Consider the following 21,267-nt stretch of genomic DNA (forward strand, 5'->3'; position numbering starts at 1 on the left):
GTGGAAGTTTATGGTGAGCATGCTCTATCTGAGCGAACGTGCCAGAAGTGGTTTGCACGCTTTAAAAGTGGTGATTTTGGCTTGGAAGACGAAGAACGCGAGGGTGCGCCGCCAAAGTTCATGGATACCGAATTGGAGGAATTGCTCGATCAAGATCCGGCTCAAACGCAAGAAGAGGTTGCAAAAACTTTGGGAGTTGATCAATCAACCATTTCCAAACGTTTAAAAGCCATGGGAATGATCCGAAAGGTAGGCCATTGGGTGCCGTATGAATTGAAGCCAAGAGACGTTGAACGCCGTTTTATGGCATGCGAACAACTGCTTCAACGGCACAAAAGAAAGGGTTTTTTGCATCGAATTGTGACTGGCGATGAAAAGTGGGTCCATTACGACAATCCAAAACGTCGGGCAACGTATGGATACCCTGGCCATGCTTCAACATCGACGTCGGCGCAGAATATTCATGGCCTGAAGGTTATGCTGTGTATCTGGTGGGACCAGCTGGGTGTTGTGTATTATGAGCTACTGAAACCGAATGAAACGATTACGGGGGATGTCTACCGACGACAATTGATGCGTTTGAGCCGAGCACTGCGAGAAAAACGGCCGCAATACGCCGATAGACACGACAAAGTTATTTTGCAACATGACAATGCTCGGCCACATGTTGCACAAGTGGTCAAAACATACTTAGAAACGCTCAAATGGGATGTCCTACCCCACCCGCCGTATAGTCCAGACCTTGCGCCATCCGATTACTATCTCTTCCGATCGATGCAACATGGCCTGGCTGACCAGCACTTCCGTAATTACGATGAAGTCAAAAAATGGATCGATTCGTGGATTGCGGCAAAACCGACCGAATTTTTCACAAAGGGAATCCGTGAATTGCCAGAAAGATGGGAAAAAGTAGTAGTAAGCGATGGACAATATTTTGAATATTAAATTTGTAACCATTTTACGTCAATAAAGTTTCAAATTTCGAAAAAAAACCGCACGAACTTATTCATAGTCCTATTAGTAAGTAATTCGCGAAACATTCGAATCTTTGTTAATTAATTTCAAATGTGTTAGTTTAAGGTTAAAGGTTTTACTTTTCATTCATATCACGCATATACTTTTATTGTTATGCATATTTTCCCAATCGCAAAACATTCGAATATTATTGACAAATTTAATATGTATGTGCGTATGCATGTATGGATGGATATTAATTTTCGTAGACAAATATATTAAATAAGCAATTCAGTTGTTGTTGTAGCCGCGTGAGACATTTCCTAGCAAAAGGTATCCTATATTTTGGGAAATGATGTTAAAGTGGCGAAATTATAGGATAAATTTTGCAAGTGGTTATTGCACTAAGTTGTTCAAGCACACAAGGAACGAGTTTCGTAACATTGCCAAAAAGAAAAGCTTTTATTATTTTACATTCTGTAATATTCCTGTAATTGATAGTAGTTTGATTGTAACTAGTAATAAATGAAAAAAAAAATATTTTGGACTGAAACATAAGCAATTTTTTTTCGAAGATCTTCGCCGAGAATAAAAATCCTTGTCACGGGTGAGTAAAGGGTTTTCCAGATAAGGGCCATTTTATCAACTAACCGCTAACTTTACAGACCACTTTATAGTATAGTGATGGTAAACATATTTTCGTTATCTCAAGCGCTTATGTGAGGTTCGTAATAAAAGCAGTAGTATTGCAACCCTTATAAAGGTTTGCAAAACTGTTGCAAATGTTAAGGGGTTACATGGGTTTCGTTGGTTAAAAAAAATCGATTAATTTTTTTTTTGCTTATTAATTTCTACAATATCTCAGGAATAGTACCCTAAATTTTCAAGTCGATCCGAATAATAAATTCGGAGATACAGCCTTTGGAATGTGTGCGCTCCAAGCCACTTTTATTGCTACTCAAAACTTTAAACGTGTTTTTCTCGGAACCGTGTTTTCAAAGTCGGCTGTCAAATGTTCTCGAAAACTATTCAACCGATCTTGATGAAATTTTACACAGGTATTCGAAATACAATTTACTCGTTCTTGAACGAAGGATTTTGTTTTTATTTTTTCAATTACAACTATTTAAAAAAAGCAAAATGTCAAGCAAATTTGACCGAAATTTTCAATTTTTTGCAAAAATGTCTGCCAAAATTCCAATTTTTTCTTTCCTTCGTTCAAGCTCGAGTTTATGGTCTTAACTAAAGCACTAATTTTTGTTTTTTCATTTTTGATGAGCCTGTCAGGAGTTATGTTGACAACGCGGACGCACCTTTTTTTCGAGGGGTCACTGGATATGACGTCACAATGGAGGAGTTTTAATTTTTTGTTTTTTGAAAATTTCAGAAATTATTCTTTAAACATGTACAGAACAAAGTTTGAATTAAATAAATAATTTTTTACATAGAAAAAAAAATATTGAAAATAGGCCTTTTTTTACCCGACGAAACCCATGTAACCCCTTAAGTTGATGCTTTTCTGACGTTCACTAATGTTCATCCACTTATTTTGCGTAGATAGGTGACGGTCAATACGTAAATAAAAATATTGAAGTTTTCCATAAGGATTTTCCTTGATAATTTTGATATTGGCGGTAATTTACTATTGAAAATGGTAGGGAAAAGAATGATTTTTTAATGATTCCGATTTAAAAGACTTTGCGCGCAACAGTGACCGAATTTTTGATAGCTAGAATGTTATATCGGGTGTTTTTTTTAGGTGCAAGGGAACTATCGATAACTAAAATTTTTGGCAGTTGAGAATGGCTAACTGTATTGAAATTTCTTTTCAGTAAAGTTTGACAAGTCATGATGAATAATTTAACGCCAAAACAACGCTTCCAAATTATGGAAATTTGCTTTGGAAAAAAATAAATCTGTTATAAACTTCGTGTATAAAGCGAAGTGTTGAAGAAGACGGCGAAATATTGATTCGTTGTCGTTCTCAAGTTGTTGCCCTTTGTCCTTCGACTACGTGGAAAATTTTACGTAAGGATTTTGGCTTATGTGCCTATAAAATACAGCTCGTGTAAGAATTGAATCCAAATGAACATCGTTTACTTCGTATCTTTGTTGATTGGGCTTATTTAGATTTATTATTCAAATATTTTGGAAAAAGTAGTTAAAAATTGGACTGCTTGAATGGACCATATAACTCGTAGCCGCGGCGGACATATGCCGCACATCATATTCAAAAAATAAATTTCATGAAATTATCTACCAGATTTAAAAAAAAATGCATTCCAATAATATTTCTGCTTCGTCTTATCATTTGAAGTTCTCAAGCTTTAAAAAAAACACCCCATTAATTCGCAGAAATTGCCAGAATTACACATGGAACTAGATCCTTAAAAATGTGTGGTTGTAATTTCAACTCGAACAAGCTCAAACTCTCGAGCCGATATATTTGAAGGCCAGTTGATATTTCATTTACAATTTTGCAGCTAAGGTCAAAGGTTTTCAGCTCAAATCGTAATTTTTATGTATGTATGTATAAGTGGTTTCGTGGATTTTTGTTTTTAAATATTGTGCTTGGTCGTTTGCTGGAGTTTTAGGGAAGCCGTAATTATTATTTATTATATGTAGGTTTTTTTTTTTTGAATAAGTCAATATTGGTTGAAGGTAAAGGCCTGACATCAAGGCCAACCAAATCAAATTGAGAACTACAATAAAGCGGCTTAAAAACAAGTTCCTTTGAGCCAATAGTGTACGGTTTGAGATATTTTTGTTGCTGTCGTAACAACATAACATTTCGAGAGTACTCGTCTGTCGAGAGAACGAGGCCAAGGATGATAAATTTACAAGGTTTGCTCTTTACCCTGACTGCCACATCCCTTGAGAGATTCGGCAGCCGAATTCTGCACGATCATTTCACATCTATTCACACACACGCCCAAACAGTCGTTGTTTACACGGCAACGAAGCAACATGGGCGAAGACTGTGCTGATTTTTTTTCGTATATCACTAACACAATCTTATCGCTAGCCGAAATTTGAACACACTCGTACAATCAGACGTTGTTCAGGCGGCAACGAAGAGTTATTGGTTGATGTTTTTCCTATACCACTAACACGTAACGCCGCTCAGAGCCGAATAACGGTCTGGTAAGGACAACACCCACCTCTAAAAATCTCTTCAGCATGGAACGAGGCCAGTGATGAAGTGTTAGCGTTTCTACCTATAAAATAAAAGAATGAGTCCGTTATTTATGCCAATTAGTGCCGCTAATAAAATTCTATCAATAGTGCCATGCGAATAACTGAAGTCGTTCATACACCCAGTGAGTGGTAAGAACATCCCAGGCTAAACTTTTCAAATGCATGAAATTCTGTTAGAGCACCAAAAGATAAATTACCACCTTTGCATGATTAATTTACTTGTTTTACCTTTATATAATTGACGAGTACAACCTTTGTTAGATGTTTGGCCGAGCTCCCCTTCCATTTTGTGATGTGCGTACAAATGGGGAGTCCTGCATTTGTAAGCAAGTAAAGTTTTTCAATTAAAAAAACGTTACAAATTTATTCTTTTTACCCGGCAAATCAGGTAACAGTCTTAAAATTTTACCAATCTAGACCAAAGAAAAAGTAAGAAGTATGAAATTGTGTACTCTCTTAATTACTTAGAAAATCTTGATTTTTGAAGAATTGACAGGAGAAATACTTTAAAAGAATTTTTTCCCTTCCTTTGGCTTTTGGTCTACAATACATACTGTCACAGTTGTAAATAATCAGAGAAAAAGGAAACAATCTCCCATTTCCTCTCGAACAACTGTCTGGCTTAGCCGTCAGTAACCTAATAAGGTTCTTAATTACTAGATTTAACATTACTTAACGAAATCTGTTTGATTTTTTTAATTTCAGAGGATCCAGTGCAGAGATATAGAGGTCACCGCAAAACGTTTTTTTTGAGAGGAGCTCCCGGAGATCAGCTGTAGCTCTTTTTCAAATAAATATTTTTACTAATACTAAGCCTTATGATATTGACATCATCGGTTTTAACAACCGCGCTGTTAGTTCTGCCTTCTCCAAACTGGATAAAGAGGCAAAGCGAATGGGTCTGGTGGTGAACGAAGACAAAACGAAGTACCTCCTGTCTTCAAACAAACAGTCGGCGCACTCGCGTATCGGCACTCACGTCACTGTTGACAGTTATAATTTCGAGGTTGTAAAATACTTCGTTTATTTAGGAACCAGCATTAACACCGATAATAATGTCTGCCTTGAAATCCAACGTAGAATCTCTCTTGCCAACAAGTGCTACTTTGGACTAATTAGGCAACTGAACAGTAAAGACCTCTCTCGACGAACAAAAGTAACACTCTACAAGGCTCTCATCATGCCCGTCCTAACGTATGGCGCAGAAGCTTGGACGATGACAACATCCGATGGAGCGACGCTTGGAGTGTTCAAGAGAATGATTCTGCGCAAGACTATTGGACCTTTGCACGTTGGCAACGGCGAATATCGCAGACGATGGAACGATGAACTGCATGAGCTTTACGACGACATAGACATAGTGCAGCGAATAAAGATCCAGCGGCTACGTTGGCTGGGTCATATCATCCAAATGGATACAAACGCTCCGGCTTTGAAAGTGTTCGATGCGGTACCAGCTGGTGGTAGCAGAGGAAGAGGAAGGTCTCCTCTGCGTTGGAAAGATGAGATGGAGAAGGACTTGACTTCACTTGGTGTGTCCAATTGACGCCGGTTAGCACGAGAAAGAAACGGCTGGCGCGCTTTGTTAAACTCGGCCAAAATCGCGTAAGCGGTTATCGCGTCAATTAAGAAGAAGAAGAAACCTTAAAATACAGTAAAAACGTAACATAATACAATATGTGTACAAATTTTTAGATCAATAAATTTAAAAGTTTTCTCCGAAAAAAATCTGGAAAATTCTCTTTTTTCGGCCTTCTAACTGTATATAACCCCTTAAACCGCACAGTCTTGTTGTAAATAACTGTTAAACAAATTGGTAACGTGGATTTGGTAGTCGAAGGACAAAGACCAACAAGTTGAGAACGACGACAAATCAACATTTCGACGTCTTCTTCAACACTTCGCTTTATAAACTTCCTGAACAGATTTATTTAATTTTTTTTTGTTTTCAAAGTAAATTCCCACAATTTGGAAGCGTTGATCGATTGATGATGACTTACTGAACAAAAATGTCAACACAATTTGCCATTTTCAGCTGTCAAACCATAGTTATTGATGTCGATAGTTCTCATGCAGCTAAAAAAACACCATTTATAATAAAGCTCATGTTTATTATTTTAAACCAAGTGTAGGTTTGAATGGCCGATAGCTGCCGAAACCCTTTCAATAAATAAGCGGAGTTGATTAATTCATATTTTCTACATTCATTTTATTACAAATGGAAGAACCTAATGTATGTATGTACGCATATCCATTGTTGTTTGTATGCGTGTAGATAGACTGAAATACACATACATTGGTGTGCTGCTGTATACACAAGTTGAATTAAATACTTAAACTTTTTTATCAACTAACTGTTCTAAATAATATGTAAGTATGTTTTATATTTCTTAACTTAATATGTGTGCATGTATATATCCATGCAGGCATGTAAGTATATATTCTAAATGTATATGACAATAATTTTAATTGGGATGCATAAACATTATATGCATATCTGTATGTATACACGTATGCTTCGTAATTTTAAATATTTTAACGTAGAAATGGTGTATAAAAATGTACAATGATTTAATTGTTTTTGCAATTCGCTTAGAGGAACTTTTTCGTACAAATTGCTGAGTGATTTGAGGTGATTCGAATCTGATTAATGACTGCGGCTTTTGTGTGTGTGTCTATGTGTACATATATGGGAGTGGTTTGCCTTCACATACAGTGGTAGGTTTAGTTTTTATTTTATTTTTGTTTTTCAATCTTTTTGGCTATATATACAATACACTATGGCACAGCGTTACTACTAGTATGATTTTTTATTTAATATTATTATTTTTGTTTGAAAGTACAAACTAAAGCTAAGATATTGAGACTGAGGCTAATACATGTGACTGAGAACAGCCTAAAAGTAGAAAGAAGCGCAATTTGTTCACATATCTAAAAATTATATTCTCCATATGTATGTGTGTATTTAGTGCCAAATCGTTATTCATAATTGATGGCTACGTAGTAAGTGTTCTAGTTACAAGTTTATGCCTGTGTGGTGTGTGTGTTTTTTTTTTGTTCTTGTTACAAGTGTTGTGATATATTGTTTTAAAGGCATTTATAATACACATTTTTTTAATTTTTAATTTTTTTTTTGTTTTTATAATAATATAAATAATTTGAGATACTATGGAGTGCTTCTTAGCTATCTAAAATTAATAATAACTCAGGTTTACAATCTTTTTATTTTAACAACTGATTTTCTCGAATTACCCGAATTCATATCCGGCTAATGACTATCATTGGAGAAGTCTTAATTTGCTTCAGCAACAACAAATTTGAGGTTATGATATTATGATATTGCATATTGCAATCTATTTTAGAGTTTAATACTTAGACACAATTTGTTGCATTTTATAATTACATTCTTTATAATATATATAATTCACTAGCAGTTGACAATAATATAATACATTGACAAAACGCCCTTACTGCAAGAAATTGCGAATACCTTTTAGCTTTTTTACTGTTTATTGTTTTTTGTTTTCGTTTTTCTTTTTCCATAATAACACATACAGAATTGATTGGCATTCGCTTTGCGGCATATTGCTATTGTGACGGACTAATTAAGAATATTTTGGATTTTTTTCTTATGCATAGTAAGCATATGAAGATATTTATTATTTTAGTGGCATAGTTTATAATAAAAATAAATTTATAAAAAACCAAAGCCATTATAATTGGTTATGTGCTTCCGAAGCCACGCAGATTTAATATATTCTTTCAAGCACTGTTTGCAGAAGTGTACCCAAAACATGTTGGGACATGTTTTATGCTAGACCTTTTCTTTTCGCCAAGCGTTAGCAAGTGACGAATAGATGAAACAGCTGGTATAAATGAACATATCTTGGCAGCGCTGGAATAGAGCTGCCCAAAATTACATGTGTTCAGGCCTCTTCTTTTCGCCAAGCGTTAGCAAGTGGCCAGTGCACTATCGAATTTTACTCGATAACTTTGTTGTTGCTTTCACATGCAAATTTTTCGTCAAATTAATCGAGCAGAGAAGAGGCGAATAGAAGAGGCCTACTGTTACAAGAAAAACTAAACTAATTTTATTTTTGTTTTAGAAAATTAAGAATGATAGGTTTTAGGTTTGGATTAGTCCGTCACCACCCTGCAAATTTTCATAGTATTAGTATCAAGCTAATATTCTAAAATTTATAATAAACCTCACATAATATTTACATTAAATAATAAAAATATTAATACAAAACTCCACTAGGTAATAATTTGAATAACAATTTGCGGTTTTGAGAAAATAATGCTTAGAAAACGGGCAAAAAGAAATTAATATGTAAAAAATTGACATATCAAAAAAAGTACAAATAATAATAAATACTAAATAAATTGAAAAAAAGCAAGCGAAAGGAGTGGAACTTTCGATTTTTTTTTTTTAAACTAAATTATATACATTTTTTCATTGAAACGTTATCCCTTATATTTGAAAAAAAAAGAATTTAATATTGGATTTTTTTTTAATATTTCTTCGATATCTAAATTTTCATTATAAAAATTAGCTGTTTTAAAGCAGAGAAGTGAGTTATTTTGAGTTTTCTATAAACATCATATTTAAATCTACTTTCCTTCTTGAACAATTTTTACATGAATTGAATTGGAAGGTTATTTATCAGCTATTTAGAACAGGTTTAAAATACAATAACATTTTCTCAGCTTGTTTTTAATTAACAAAAGCCACTTTATTGCTCAAACTTGGCTAATCTAACGCCAAGACCCACTTAATGATATTTTATTATTTGCACTCTTTAAATAGATTTTATTTTTTTATTTATTACTTGAATTCTTTAAATGTAAATGTATTATTTATTATTTTCACACTATTTGTGCTTGGCAATTACATTTTTATAACATATCATGTAGCTTACAACACAAACAGAATGAACCAAACCAAAAAAAAGGAAAAACTCACGAAAATACTTATAAAAATCATGCCTAAAATGAGAAAAAATATATATAGTATTTACAATGATAAAATAAATAAAGCTTACTGCAAACATTGACACCAGCAATAATTCATTTTTTTCACATGCATTATGTTTACAATAATATAAATATATTTTCATATTGTTTTGCTATTTAAATAACTTATCAATTAAGGTTTCCGCTTTTCATTACAACCAACTTTTAGTTGTACGGCAACTGCTAACGTTTTATATGTTTATTTTCCTTTCTGAACGCTGCAGATTTTTAGTTCTATTCTCTCTCCTCTACCTCTCACTTCTCCTCACCTTACATGAGCAGTCCCGTTGTGGATGAGTGTCATAAAGCACTGGTGGTGGTCGCATCTTTGGTTAAATGTGTCTCAATGTCCACACGACAAATCGGACAATGTTTATTCGTGACCAGCCATTGATCGACGCAATCGGTGTGGAAGAGGTGCATGCAAGGCAAGCGGCTGCGAAGAGAAAAGATAATTAGTAAAAAGAAATTAATAACATTTAAATTTTAATTGCATAATATAATAATAAAAAGGTCTGGTGATTTTTAAGGGATATAAGTTTATAAATTGAATTTTGCTTTCGTTTAGGAAGGATAGTTGCATATACAGGGTTTGATTGAAAGGTAATGAGCCTTCCCGCGCGGGGCGTCTGCCAAGCGATCAACCGAATCGGCTGGTGGGGGAAAATGATCGTGGAACCTTACCCTTCCACTAAAAACCGGTCCCAGTTCGCTGGCAACAGCTGTGCAGTCAACATCAAATTTTGCGTAAAGCTAAACAACAAGGAGTTTGTACCTCCAGGAAGCACTGTAAACGCGGCATTTTACAAAGAAGTGCTCCTTCGGCTGAAAAACCGCGTCGCCCGGGTTCGGCCCGACCGCGTCAACAATTGGACCCTTCATCACGACAATGGGCCGGCGCACACCGCCTTCCTCTGCACCTCTGCATTGGCCAAGATGGGGGTTCCGGTGCTTCCCCACCCTCCCTACAGCCCAGACCTGTCCCCTCCGGACTTCTTCTTGTTTCCGCGCCTGAAAAGAAAGCTGAAGGGGAGGCGTTTCGACTCCATCGAGGCGATCCAAAAAACTGTGACAGCCGAATTGAACGCGATTCCGGCGGATGAGTTTAAAAAATGCTTCCTGCAGTGGACCGCTACCAGCGGTGTATTGACGCTCAAGGGTCCTATTTTGAAGAATATTAATTGTATAAGCCAAAAGTTTTAATAAAACTGCTAAAAAAATAAGGCTCATTACTTTTCAATCAAACCCTGTATAATTGGCTCTTATTTGGTATTTGACCGAGTTCCTCCTCCAATTTGTGGTGTGTGTCTTGATGTTTTTCTACAATGGAAGAGCCGACAATATTACGCCGCTTCGGAATGGCAGTTGAGCTTGCCTGCCGAGGGGTGGCCGCTTTTTCAACCCTTTGGTGTGAGAGATTCGAGCCCATGCACTTCCGAATGGCAGTCAGACTAAGCAGACTTCTAAACTGTTTCACTCAAGTAAGGCAAATGTTTCTTACTCACCGCACATCATTTTCAATCTCGAATAACGACAAGCATATGGCACACTTCTCAGCATCTTCATCCGACTCGCTAGGGCGGCGTAGGCGTTTGTATTTATGTGGCAGTGTATTCCGCTCAATAATTTCCTGTTGTCGAAAAACATTTTGAATTAATATTATAAAGAAAGAAATAGTTTTCAAATAATTTATCTACCAAAGTGGCGCCACGATTTGGCCTTATTGCTGAGCCAATCAAAATGTGTGGTCCAATGTGTGATAGCGGTGTAGACAGGCCGATTTCCAGATGCACCGGTGAGTAGTGATGAAACATGTGGTGGTGCACGGCTGAACGACGACGTTGTTGTGCTTCATATGGATAGTAAGCCTGGAAGGGGAAAATTGTATTAAATATTTATGTAAATATTGAAAAAGGGATAAAAAGCTAGAAAATATGATTTTATTAGGCTTAAAACCTTCCGTTTTTCTTAACTTATCACTCACCGGGTCCAAACTAGATACCGGACCATTGCTGGCATGCACACAGGAACAGGTATTGGGCAGTTGCGATCGCCAGCGGAAACTGTTTGTCAAATTAAGTGGATTCGAGGAAAGATCAATAGGTGTAGGCGTCATATGGCGACGATGTATTTCTTGTATGTGTTGTTGGCGATACCAGAGATTTTGATGCACCGGATATGGCGGCGCCGCACCAGCATGATGGACTCCACTATGGTGGCTAGAGCTGCTAGCACTGCCACCGCTGGTACTGCCGCCATGCTGGTGACGACCCATCAGCGGAGAAAATGGTACTCGGGAACGAGCATTTACCGCAAATGACGGATAGGATATCATACCACCAACACGTTCGTCGCCCACACCACCACCACTGCTACCTCCATTTGGATGAACAGCAGCAGCGAGCTGGGAGGATGTCTCTGAGGTTGGTCCTGGCGGTGGACCTGTAGCCGCCGCGGCTGCCGAAACATAGGCTGGAGCTGCTGGCGAGACGCCGCGTATGTGATCAGCATTAACAGTGGCAGCTTGTGCGAATGCTTGTGCAGCTGCAGCCGCAGCAGCCGCGCCGGCCAATGTAGAGCGACTCCGACTAAACGAACATGGAGGGATTAGTGGAGGTTCTTGTTGAGTATGAAGAGTACTTCGCTGTAGTGGTGGCATTTCATCGTCGGCGCGTCGACAGTGCAGGTAAAATGGCGCTATTTGCGGTATCGGTGGGCTGCTGTTACTGTTGTTGCTGTTATCGATATTTGCCTCACTTGGGTAAACACCGCTGCCACCGGTTGCAGCACTTCCGTTCTCAGCTGAATCAACGCCATTGCTTATAGCACCAGCGGAAATACCTCTCGCGTAGCGCGATGCCCCGCCGTGACGCGTCGGGAAGAGAAAACTATTTCCCTCATTACGACTCTGATGCATTGACGCGTGAGCAGCGGGAACTCGTCCGCCAAATAAATCCTGCAAGGAGACTTCTTCAATGGTGGGTATTGAAATTATGGTAGTGTCTGTTCCTGGTGCTGTCGCAGTAGCTCCAGAACGTAGCACAGGTACCGCTGAACGACCCATCGCCGCTGCAGCCGTTGCCATATTTAACTGTGGTGAACGTCGTAGGCGTCGCATTTCCGGGTACATGGCGTGAGCCGCTAGCTCATCTAAATACGAGCGCTGATGCTGTGATTGGTGAGCCTGTTGAGGCTCGTAAAATGGATTTGGCGCTGGACGCGGTATGTACTTGTAGTATCGGCCACGCAGCAGTGAAGAGAAGCGCTGACGTTGCGGTTGGTGGGCTTGTTGCGGTTGATAAACACCATGCATCATACAGTCGTGATGATGCTGGGAGTGCGCTATGACTTCTTCCTGCTCCATATTAGAAAGTGACTGTAGTTGATTGCTCGGTCCAGCGGTATCCCACTGCTGATAGCCTGGCGGTACAACCGCGTAAGGATGTAGCAGTGGACCTGGGGCTGTTCCATCGGCAACTACACCAGTGCGTAAGTAACTGGGCTGTGCCCCATCTACTGCTTCAATTGGAGTTTCATTCACAACTGCTGCTGCTCCACCATCGTCACTTGCAATTGTAGTTGGCACAAGTGTATCTTCGTCGTTGGTTAGATCAATAGAAAGTATTGGTTCACGCGTGGAATGCACAAAAACGACGTCATCGTCGTCGCCCGTCGAATCTGATAGCCAGTCTAATTGCAAATCAGGCGCTGTTAACACCGCTGCTCCTCCAGCACCATTACTTGACACGTCTATGGACGACTGGTTTCGTGCTATTGTTGCAGACGTATTGGCTGGTGTAGCTCCTCCGGCGGATTTAGAAACTTCCGCTGACGAGGCACCTACAGCACCCGAATAAGTTGGCTGTTCGTCGTCTATGTAAGGTAGCATTGTCGACGGCGATGGCACTGTAGCGCCCTCTGTGGGCACTGTCACTGTTGCCCCTACTTCGCCAGGATCAGATGGAGCTGGCATGGCGTACCCTGCGCCATAAACATGTGGGTTTTCGTCCAAATCACTATCTTCCAGCAGTACTACACTGTTATCTGTCGAATGGGCATGACTATGGCCAGCATAGGTGATTACATAAGGACCCTGCCCTATTGCTACGCCACTATCGGTAGCCGCTGTGCTGCCGGGTGATGTTAGATGCCTTATGGTCTCGGGCAGATGTACCGAAGACATCGGCTGTGGTACCTCATCCACTTCGCTGGATTCGTGTACGTTAAGCATGCGCCAGATTTTGCGGCGCGCGGTGCGTATTTCGGCAGAGTCACAGCTGTTGCTGCCACTGTGTTCGTCTGCTACACCACTTCTACTACCAGGTTGGCCCCTTAAGCCACTACTGTTTATGCGTGCCATCTTTGCTGCCCTCGGTGTGGCGTCTGTCATACGGCTGCTGCTTGGTCGCTCTGGTGAATAGACTCCATCCAGCCTATCTCTGCTGTCTGCACGACACTCACGCAGCCAAGCCAGATTGTTCGTGACTCCGCCCCGCCTGTACTGCTGCTGTTCACGTTCATGAATGCGTCGACGCTCGCGCTCACGCCAACGTAGAAATTCATGGGGATTAGGTCTTTCATGTTGTGCAATGCCTGTGTTATTAGTATTGCCATGAACCCCCCTTGGCTTATGAAGATTCCAGATGATCTCGTCATCATCATCATCGCCGGCATCATCATCAGTCTGATTTGGTAAGCGGCTGTGCTCACCATTGAATAAGGAAAACGCAGAGCTGTCAAGGGTGCGAAAACTTCTTGATGAATGTGCTTCGTCATTGCAGCTGGTGGGAGTAACGCAATTATTGTTTGATGCCCCACTGAAACTAGGCATGGGCTCCATATCAGCCAAGTCGTCTATATTGCCGACCGAGCCGCGATTGCTGATCGAACTACCGACGCTACTCCTGCCACACACTCCACCGCCACCACCGGCACTGCCACTACCACTAACGCTGCCACTACCGCTACCATTGCTTCCATTACCACCACTTGAGCCCACAACATTCGTGGGCTTACTCTGTTTCTTTGCCGCATACGTAGTTGTAGTTGTGTTTGTGGTGCACGTGTCGGCAAAATGAGCGCGTTCCGTATCCGATGCTGATGTTACCTCGTCGCTAGTATTTAGCGATATTGGTGATGTATTACATGTTCCATCAGTTTGCGCTACAGCTTCGTTTGACTCTGGAAGGGAATTATTGGCTTCATCGTTAGCAAAATCCACTGCCGCTGTGTTCTCCGCCAATGCCTGTCTACTAGTCATGGCCCTGCTAATTACAGCTGTAGATTCTTCAGCCTCATCAGCTGCACCCGAATTTGGTAGATTCGTAGTTGATGCAACCATCATTTCATCATCTAATGAATCAACAGATGCGCTGCCACCTGCTATGGCAGAGGAATCAGATACCATTGCGCTACTAGTTATAGTAGACACTGCAGTATAATGTAGATTGCATACTGTGTTGGCGCGTTGCAAATGCTTTGGATGTTCAGAGCCATAGGCTTCCGTACCCAAACTTGGTCCATTTGCTGCGGCCGCATCGTTATTTTGCGTAGAATTGGCAACCATTTTTTTACATTTCATGTCAGTTTTCTGTGTGTCGGCAGCAGCTGCAGGTGGTGCCGTTAGTATAGTTCCTTCGCTTGATTGTACAGTTGGTGCCCAATAATTTCCCATGGCATAATCGTGCTCATCGTTCACTGCACCAACAGTGCTAGTTTCTCCAGAGTCTTGCAAGTGCAGCACAGCACTGGAACTAGTGGCGCCATTTGGTACAACACCAATATCCATATGTTCAGCCCGTGCCAGTTCTTGACTGATACCATTGGCTGCCATTAAGGTTTGCTCGGGCTGTTGCTGCTCGTGAAGTGCTGTGTGAACATGTTCCACGCCATGTACGGGTTCATACGGCGAGGCGTTGAGCCTGAAAGTAGCCACAATTTACTTGTATAAAAATCTAAATTGATTGGGAAAAACCTTACCTGCCTACATTACTGTGTGAACAGTGGCATGTGTTCGGCAAGCACTTGTTGCACAGTAAATAAGGATCACGACGTGCTAAGCATGGATCATAGGCACAACGTTCGGGGGAATGCTCGCTGCCCATTTGTATAGCAGACGAAGATGTGGAGTGTGCATGCTGATGCTGATTATGATGATGATGGTGCTGATGCTGGTGCTGAGACTGTTGCACATGTGGAAGCATATGTGAATGCACATGATGGTGTGGACGATGCGCCAAAGCATGACGATGGGAATGTACGTGGTTGTAATGATGCACATGATGACGCACCGGAGAATACATTTGAACACCAATAGCATTAACCATTGGTTGAGTTGAAGCTGAGGGCGGAGAAATATTTGCAGCTGCATCGTATGCCAGCGTTGAGGCAGCACCTTCAAAGTGCGTCGTTGAGTTAGGAGGTGTAGCTGGACTGAGTACCGCAGAAGGATAACTGTGTATGCTGTGATAGTTCGCCACAGCGGCGGTCGCAGCTGCAGATTCAGCTGGAGTACTCATATAGAATGTTAAAGGATTCTGCTAAATGAGGTGAAAAGTTTAAAATTAATATTTAATTCATTATTATGCATGTGGATTGGAAGCGTGAACGAGTAAAATTTCTAATACGAAGCCCAGTTCACTACAGCCAATCCGCCAATACGAGACGACATATTATTTACTTCAATTGAAAGGCCTAACGTAGAGGTGCGTTCGCCGCGATCGTACACCAAACCATAAGAGGCAGCTAAAAAGAGATGATTAATTCAAGAAAATTTTTGACGAAATACATAATGGCAAAGCATATGAAAATTGTGTGCGACGCACATCAATGTGTTACACTTACGACCATCGCTGTTGATTTCCATTTCATGATGATAGGCTGGAACTTCAATTTCATGACGCAGACGTCGGCGCATTTCGTCTTCATTGTTCTCCATTTTGAGGCCTTTTTTGCGATGCTCTTATGTGACTGCTTTATTTTTACTAGTATAGCGATTTTAGTGCACTTTTTCAACGCGAAATTCCGTACTCAGTAATTGCATTGATTGCACTTTATTCAAACGCTGCTTAGCCGCGTCAGCAGAACAACTGAAACTGAAAAGAGAACACAAATAAAGTATATTGAAACTCGCTCGCATATACAATAAACAATAGTTAGATTACTACTGTAATAATTATTTGTTACTACATACATATGTATTCCTTTTAACGAGACACCTACTAAAGTAACTTGACCGCAATAACAATTCCAACCTCACCTTATCAACAGCTGACCCAAAACAAAAACAAGTGCAAACAAAACATGCAGCGAAGACGGGAAGAATGAAAACGCAAATACATAAATATAAAAAAATAGTGCACTAACAGAGTTGCCAACAACTTCTCTACCCCGTATAATTCTTTAGTTCGGTATATTTTTGTACCTAAAGGGTATTTTTATCTAATTTATTTAGCTTGAAGAAATACAACAAAGTTAACCCACTTTTTTCAACACCGACTGTATAAAAGATGGTTGAGAATATATTGCAAATCACGAATATATTACATTAAAGTCCAATATTCTTATGGCATTTTGTATTTGACTTAAAATATATGCGATTTCAAAACATTTGACTAAATGAGAGCAGAATCCCTGCAGTGTGCTAAAACCTTATAATTTCTATTCTACCCCAACCCAAGCGTGAGATTTTCGCAAAATGTTGGACTATGATCAGCAAAAAACTCAATATTTTCTACCCTATACAAAGAGTGAGAGTGAGCGTTACTCGTTGTTACATAAATGGAAATAAATCCTTCAATAAAATTGAATTAAATTTTGCATGTTCTTTTCTCTTAAAATATTGCCATTGTATTCAATAAAATTTGACAAATGTTATAAAATGAACAATTGAGTGTCGACATATTGAGTTAACTTAAATGTCAAATTTGATTGAATGCGATGGCAAAATTTTAAGTGAGTAATGTCATGTTATGTTGTCATCATTTTGAAAATTACGACAAATTGCTAGTACATTGTGCCCGTTGTTCTTGTTGTTGTTGCAGCATAAATATTCCCCATACTTAATTACAGAGAATGCTGCTGGAGTGACCGGCCTTGGCCGGATATAAATCCGTTTCGGTAACGTAGAACCGACTGTCGTGGAAACGTACATTGTACCCGCGCTCTTGATTGTTTGGAAACATTTTCTGATTTATATGATTAAAATGAAAGAAGGGATCGAGAGTATGGGTCAATTCCTTTTTGCAAATAAGGGAAGTGCAAAGTCTGGAAAACTAAATTGTTTAAGACGCTGCCAGAATGAGCGTCATAAAAGAAATAAAATGGCTGTCACAGATTTTGTCAATATTTCATAACATGAATTGCCGACTTCATTCAATTTGCTGTTCGGTTGGCAATTACTGTGAAATTTACCATTGAAACATCAAAAATTTAGTCTTGAGACGTCAAGTGTGGGCATAGCTATGATATCGTCATTTCGAAAATGTCCTGATGTAAGCCAGTATGTTGTGTCCGCGCTCTTGATTGCTTGAAAGCATTGTTTGATTTATACGATGAAGAAAAAAGCACACCAGATCCTAGGTGAATCCTTTTTTGCAAAGAAGGGACACACACAAAGCACAGTCTGGAAAACTAAAATTTTTAGAGATACTGCCAATGTGAGCGACACAAAAAAATACCGAATTTCAGTGAAATTGCCAATTGCCGAGCTAGAGACATTGAAAGAACTTGGCAATTCATGTTATGCCATTTTTAAGGCCATATATTGTCAATATCTGTGAAACATTGAGCTGCCATTTTACATGTTTGACAGCCATTTGACAATTGCTATGAAATGAATAATCGGAATGAATGTCGGGGTGTTGGGCAAGACAGAGATGCTTTAACATTAAGATTTGTGGTGCCTACCTGACTTTTTCGGCTTTAACAAGGATTTTTTAACATATTGAAGGTGTAGGTGTGGGGCAAAACTGTTCGTCAGTTAATGCTTCATGCTTATGGTGGATTTCGTACCCAGGCTAACCTTATGGTAATCACAAGTATTAACACGTTTTATTTTTCGACTTCAAAAAAAATTTATATTTACTTATACTTTACAGATGTAAGTTGAATACAGATATTTTTTTAACAATATCACATTTGCACTTAGATGTAAGTACATAAATGTACATAAACGAAAGTATGTACATACATATGTATGTACTAGCTTTTTTAATTTTTATATTCACCGAAAAACCCAAATAGGTTTCAAAAACATATAAAGATATTCCAGTTTTATTTTTACGTCACCAGAAACATTTTTTAATTTCATTTACGTCATTTACCACTACTCTTACACACGCCACGATGCCTTAATCGTCTATGCTACGTTCGAGATATGCCATTTATCATTTACATATAATACATATGTACGTGCAAATGTCATGCATATAGACGTGCATTTTGCAGGCCGGAAATCATTTAATGAGTAATGTATTTTTGTCGTGAATAGAAGAATTAACAAAACTAGGCGGCTGTAGTATCGAACAAGCAGGCGGCCGGTCGCTGATATCACGCAACAGCAGCTCCGTGGAAAAAAACAGCTATACATATATACCAACAAGTATATGGAACCCAATACTTGAACACTGGTCTGGCGCATCATTTGCTGTGCAGTTTATTGTAACTTCCCTCAAACCCACAATCAAACCTTAGGAGGAGTGCATATTACAACCGACAGTCGGCAATCTGGAATGATGGCAACAAAACAGCTGCGCTCTCAGCTGTATTTTTCTCTTTTAAGCGTCTTGCATTTACTTTTCCTCTTCTTCTTTACTTCTACCACTTGCACGCTTTTAAAACATATAAACATACACTGTTAAATTTATGCATTTCTCTGTTTTCTCCCATTTCTCCCACCACGAATCACGGCATACAATTCTCTTTCTTACTATGCATTACTTACATTTTTCAGACTTGACTTTTTGTTCACTTCGCTTTTAGACAGTTGTAACATTTGCATTTATCTATCCTCAGGTCGATTGCGCGATGCAAAAACAAATTCATATGAAGCCCATATTTTCCTTCGGTGCACCGTAGATACTACCGTTTATTTTAACACTACACCTCAGTTGAAACCGTGCTCCCACCACCTCCTACACAACACTACCTCGTTATATATTTGTTCCTTATTTACTTCTGTTCTTTTTTATTTATTCTTTATCTGCCATTCCACCCCAACAAAACTGCACAATTTTCTTTGGTTTAAGGCCTGCATTGGCTAATTATTTTATGCTTCCAAAGGCTATTAAATATTTCATATCCTTTTTACTTATCATACTTTCAATTTACTATTTTATTTCTCAAAATTTTTACAATATATTCACACCAATAATCACAAAATAAAGTATTAAATTTGCACAAAGTCCAGACAAATTATGAAAATTGAATGAGAACCAGAATGAGACCAGCGCATTGTAGTGTTGCCAGAGCATGAAAGAGTAGCCCAAAAATTATTCAATAAATTGTACTCAGTAGCTGTAAAGTTAACAGTTAACGTAATAAAACTTTGGAAATTCGTAATCAGAAACGATTTCTTTAACACGCTAGTTAACTGTTGAATAATTTTAATACCAAATTTAAAAATTTTCAAGTATTTATAGCCAAAATAATGGTAGCCAGCCCTGTGCCGAAAAAAATATCGATAACATTTTCTTTAGAATCTTTTCAGATTGCAGTGTTGCTTCTAAGTGCATTAAGCAAATTAAAATTCATTACCTATACACGATTAATAATACGTTCACATATGCATTAATCACCTATAAATCCACCAAATTAATCTACCCGTTCACATATGGCAGATTACCCTCAAAATTGACAATCAGCTGTCAATACTGCTTTCAGATATATTTCTTTATAGAAATTATTTTGGTGGAATATTTCGGTATTTTTGGTTTCTTTAATTATTATTAACGATATCAAGAAAATACAAAGAGAAGGAATAGATAATTTAGTTGCGCAATTCGCTGCTAATAATAAACAGTTGGAGGAAATCCGTATGCGACATTTACTGCGATTTCAAAAAAATTATGGCAGCAATGCGCATGGGATATTCTATATTACATTTTATAATATGTAATAAGAGGACAAAACGTTTATGGACACACGCTTTTTTCCGTAAAATGAATCCATAATTAATAATATTTAACAAAAATTTTGTTAGAATTAGGTTTACATACCTGTTTTCTTTGCCGGCATCCATTTCATTTATTTTGATGTTTCTCCTTACATTCGTAATAATAATTATCGATAACACAGAAAACACAGGGTTGTACGTCAAAAAGTATTGTTATTATCTAGGATTATTTTATAATCTCAGATTTTGGAAGAGAAATTTTGTATGGGAAATCGCGCTTTTTAATTACGGATTTTGAGTTAAGCGCGAAAAAGTAGATCATCTACTTATATGTGAACGTATTATAAGTCATTAGACCGGCAACATATATGCTTTCAATGTGGTGTTTTGAATGTCACAACCTCAATCTGAATGTAAGAAAACAAACAAAGAAACAGCATACAAACAGATAATGTTGACGTTCAAACCACTACATCGCAAGAAAAAAACGAATCATCTGCCCTAGTAACCTTCAAGCCTTGCAAATTAAAGGCCGTTTACACGACACAACTTTCACAGGCAATTTGTTGAACGTGATTTAAGGTATTAGTTGAAATAAAAAATTGATCTGCCATTTTAGTGTTTTGACAGTTATGTTTTCATTTATATGAAACCTCTGTAGTGGAAAAAGTACAAAGCAATTTATAAACAAAGTGTTTCTTCTAATTCTATTCGTCTTTTTAACATTTGCAGCGCATAAAGATTAATTTTCAGAGCCTTTTATATTTAAAAGTAATGCGATTATGCGGAGGAAGTTCCATATGTAAAAGTCGACGCAAGTGATCGCCATTCACTTTGGAGTGGCCAGTGGTATGGTTCATGCAGCTTACAACTTCCGGGACTAGCCCAAGTATCCTCCGGGTAGCTTCTGAACACCCGTTCGATTTGAGGACATGCACCTGGAATGTCCGGTCTCTCAATGGGGAAGGTGCCTCTGCCCGGCTGGT

At 38.7% G+C, this 21,267-nt stretch overlaps 1 protein-coding gene across 3 annotated transcripts; it reads right to left on the minus strand.

Annotated features, from left to right (window-relative positions):
• Positions 1-6,340: 6,340 nt before the first annotated feature.
• Positions 6,341-19,836, minus strand: LOC128861728 (uncharacterized). 3 transcript variants are annotated; one of them, XM_054100094.1, is made up of 8 exons: positions 19,603-19,836; positions 16,012-16,262; positions 15,848-15,912; positions 15,148-15,707; positions 11,153-15,089; positions 10,866-11,036; positions 10,674-10,798; positions 6,341-9,604 (listed from the first exon to the last, which is right to left on the minus strand). In XM_054100094.1, the coding sequence occupies exons 2-8, from the start codon at positions 16,103-16,105 to the stop codon at positions 9,469-9,471; spliced, it is 5,088 nt and encodes a 1,695-aa protein (XP_053956069.1). In that variant the 5' UTR covers positions 16,106-16,262; positions 19,603-19,836; the 3' UTR covers positions 6,341-9,468. The 3 variants fall into 3 exon arrangements, with proteins under 3 accessions (XP_053956069.1, XP_053956077.1, XP_053956059.1); XM_054100102.1 differs by having other exon boundaries at positions 15,148-15,704; positions 19,112-19,836; XM_054100084.1 differs by having other exon boundaries at positions 19,112-19,836.
• Between the last annotated feature and the right edge of the window lie 1,431 nt (positions 19,837-21,267).

The sequence above is a fragment of the Anastrepha ludens genome, chromosome 2 (genome assembly GCF_028408465.1).
Source record: "Anastrepha ludens isolate Willacy chromosome 2, idAnaLude1.1, whole genome shotgun sequence".
NCBI lineage: Eukaryota > Metazoa > Arthropoda > Insecta > Diptera > Tephritidae > Anastrepha > Anastrepha ludens.

What these genes read in the sequence shown, in the direction of transcription:
- LOC128861728 (XM_054100094.1), bottom strand. Translation starts at nt 16,105, where the DNA reads ATGGAGAACAATGAAGACGAAATGCGCCGACGTCTGCGTCATGAAATT. An exon ending in GGAAATCAACAGCGATGGTC is followed by an intron (nt 15,913 to 16,011) that starts GTAAGTGTAACA and finishes ATCTCTTTTTAG; the next exon opens with CTGCCTCTTATGGTTTGGTG. An exon ending in TCACACAGTAATGTAGGCAG is followed by an intron (nt 15,090 to 15,147) that starts GTAAGGTTTTTC and finishes GGCTACTTTCAG; the next exon opens with GCTCAACGCCTCGCCGTATG.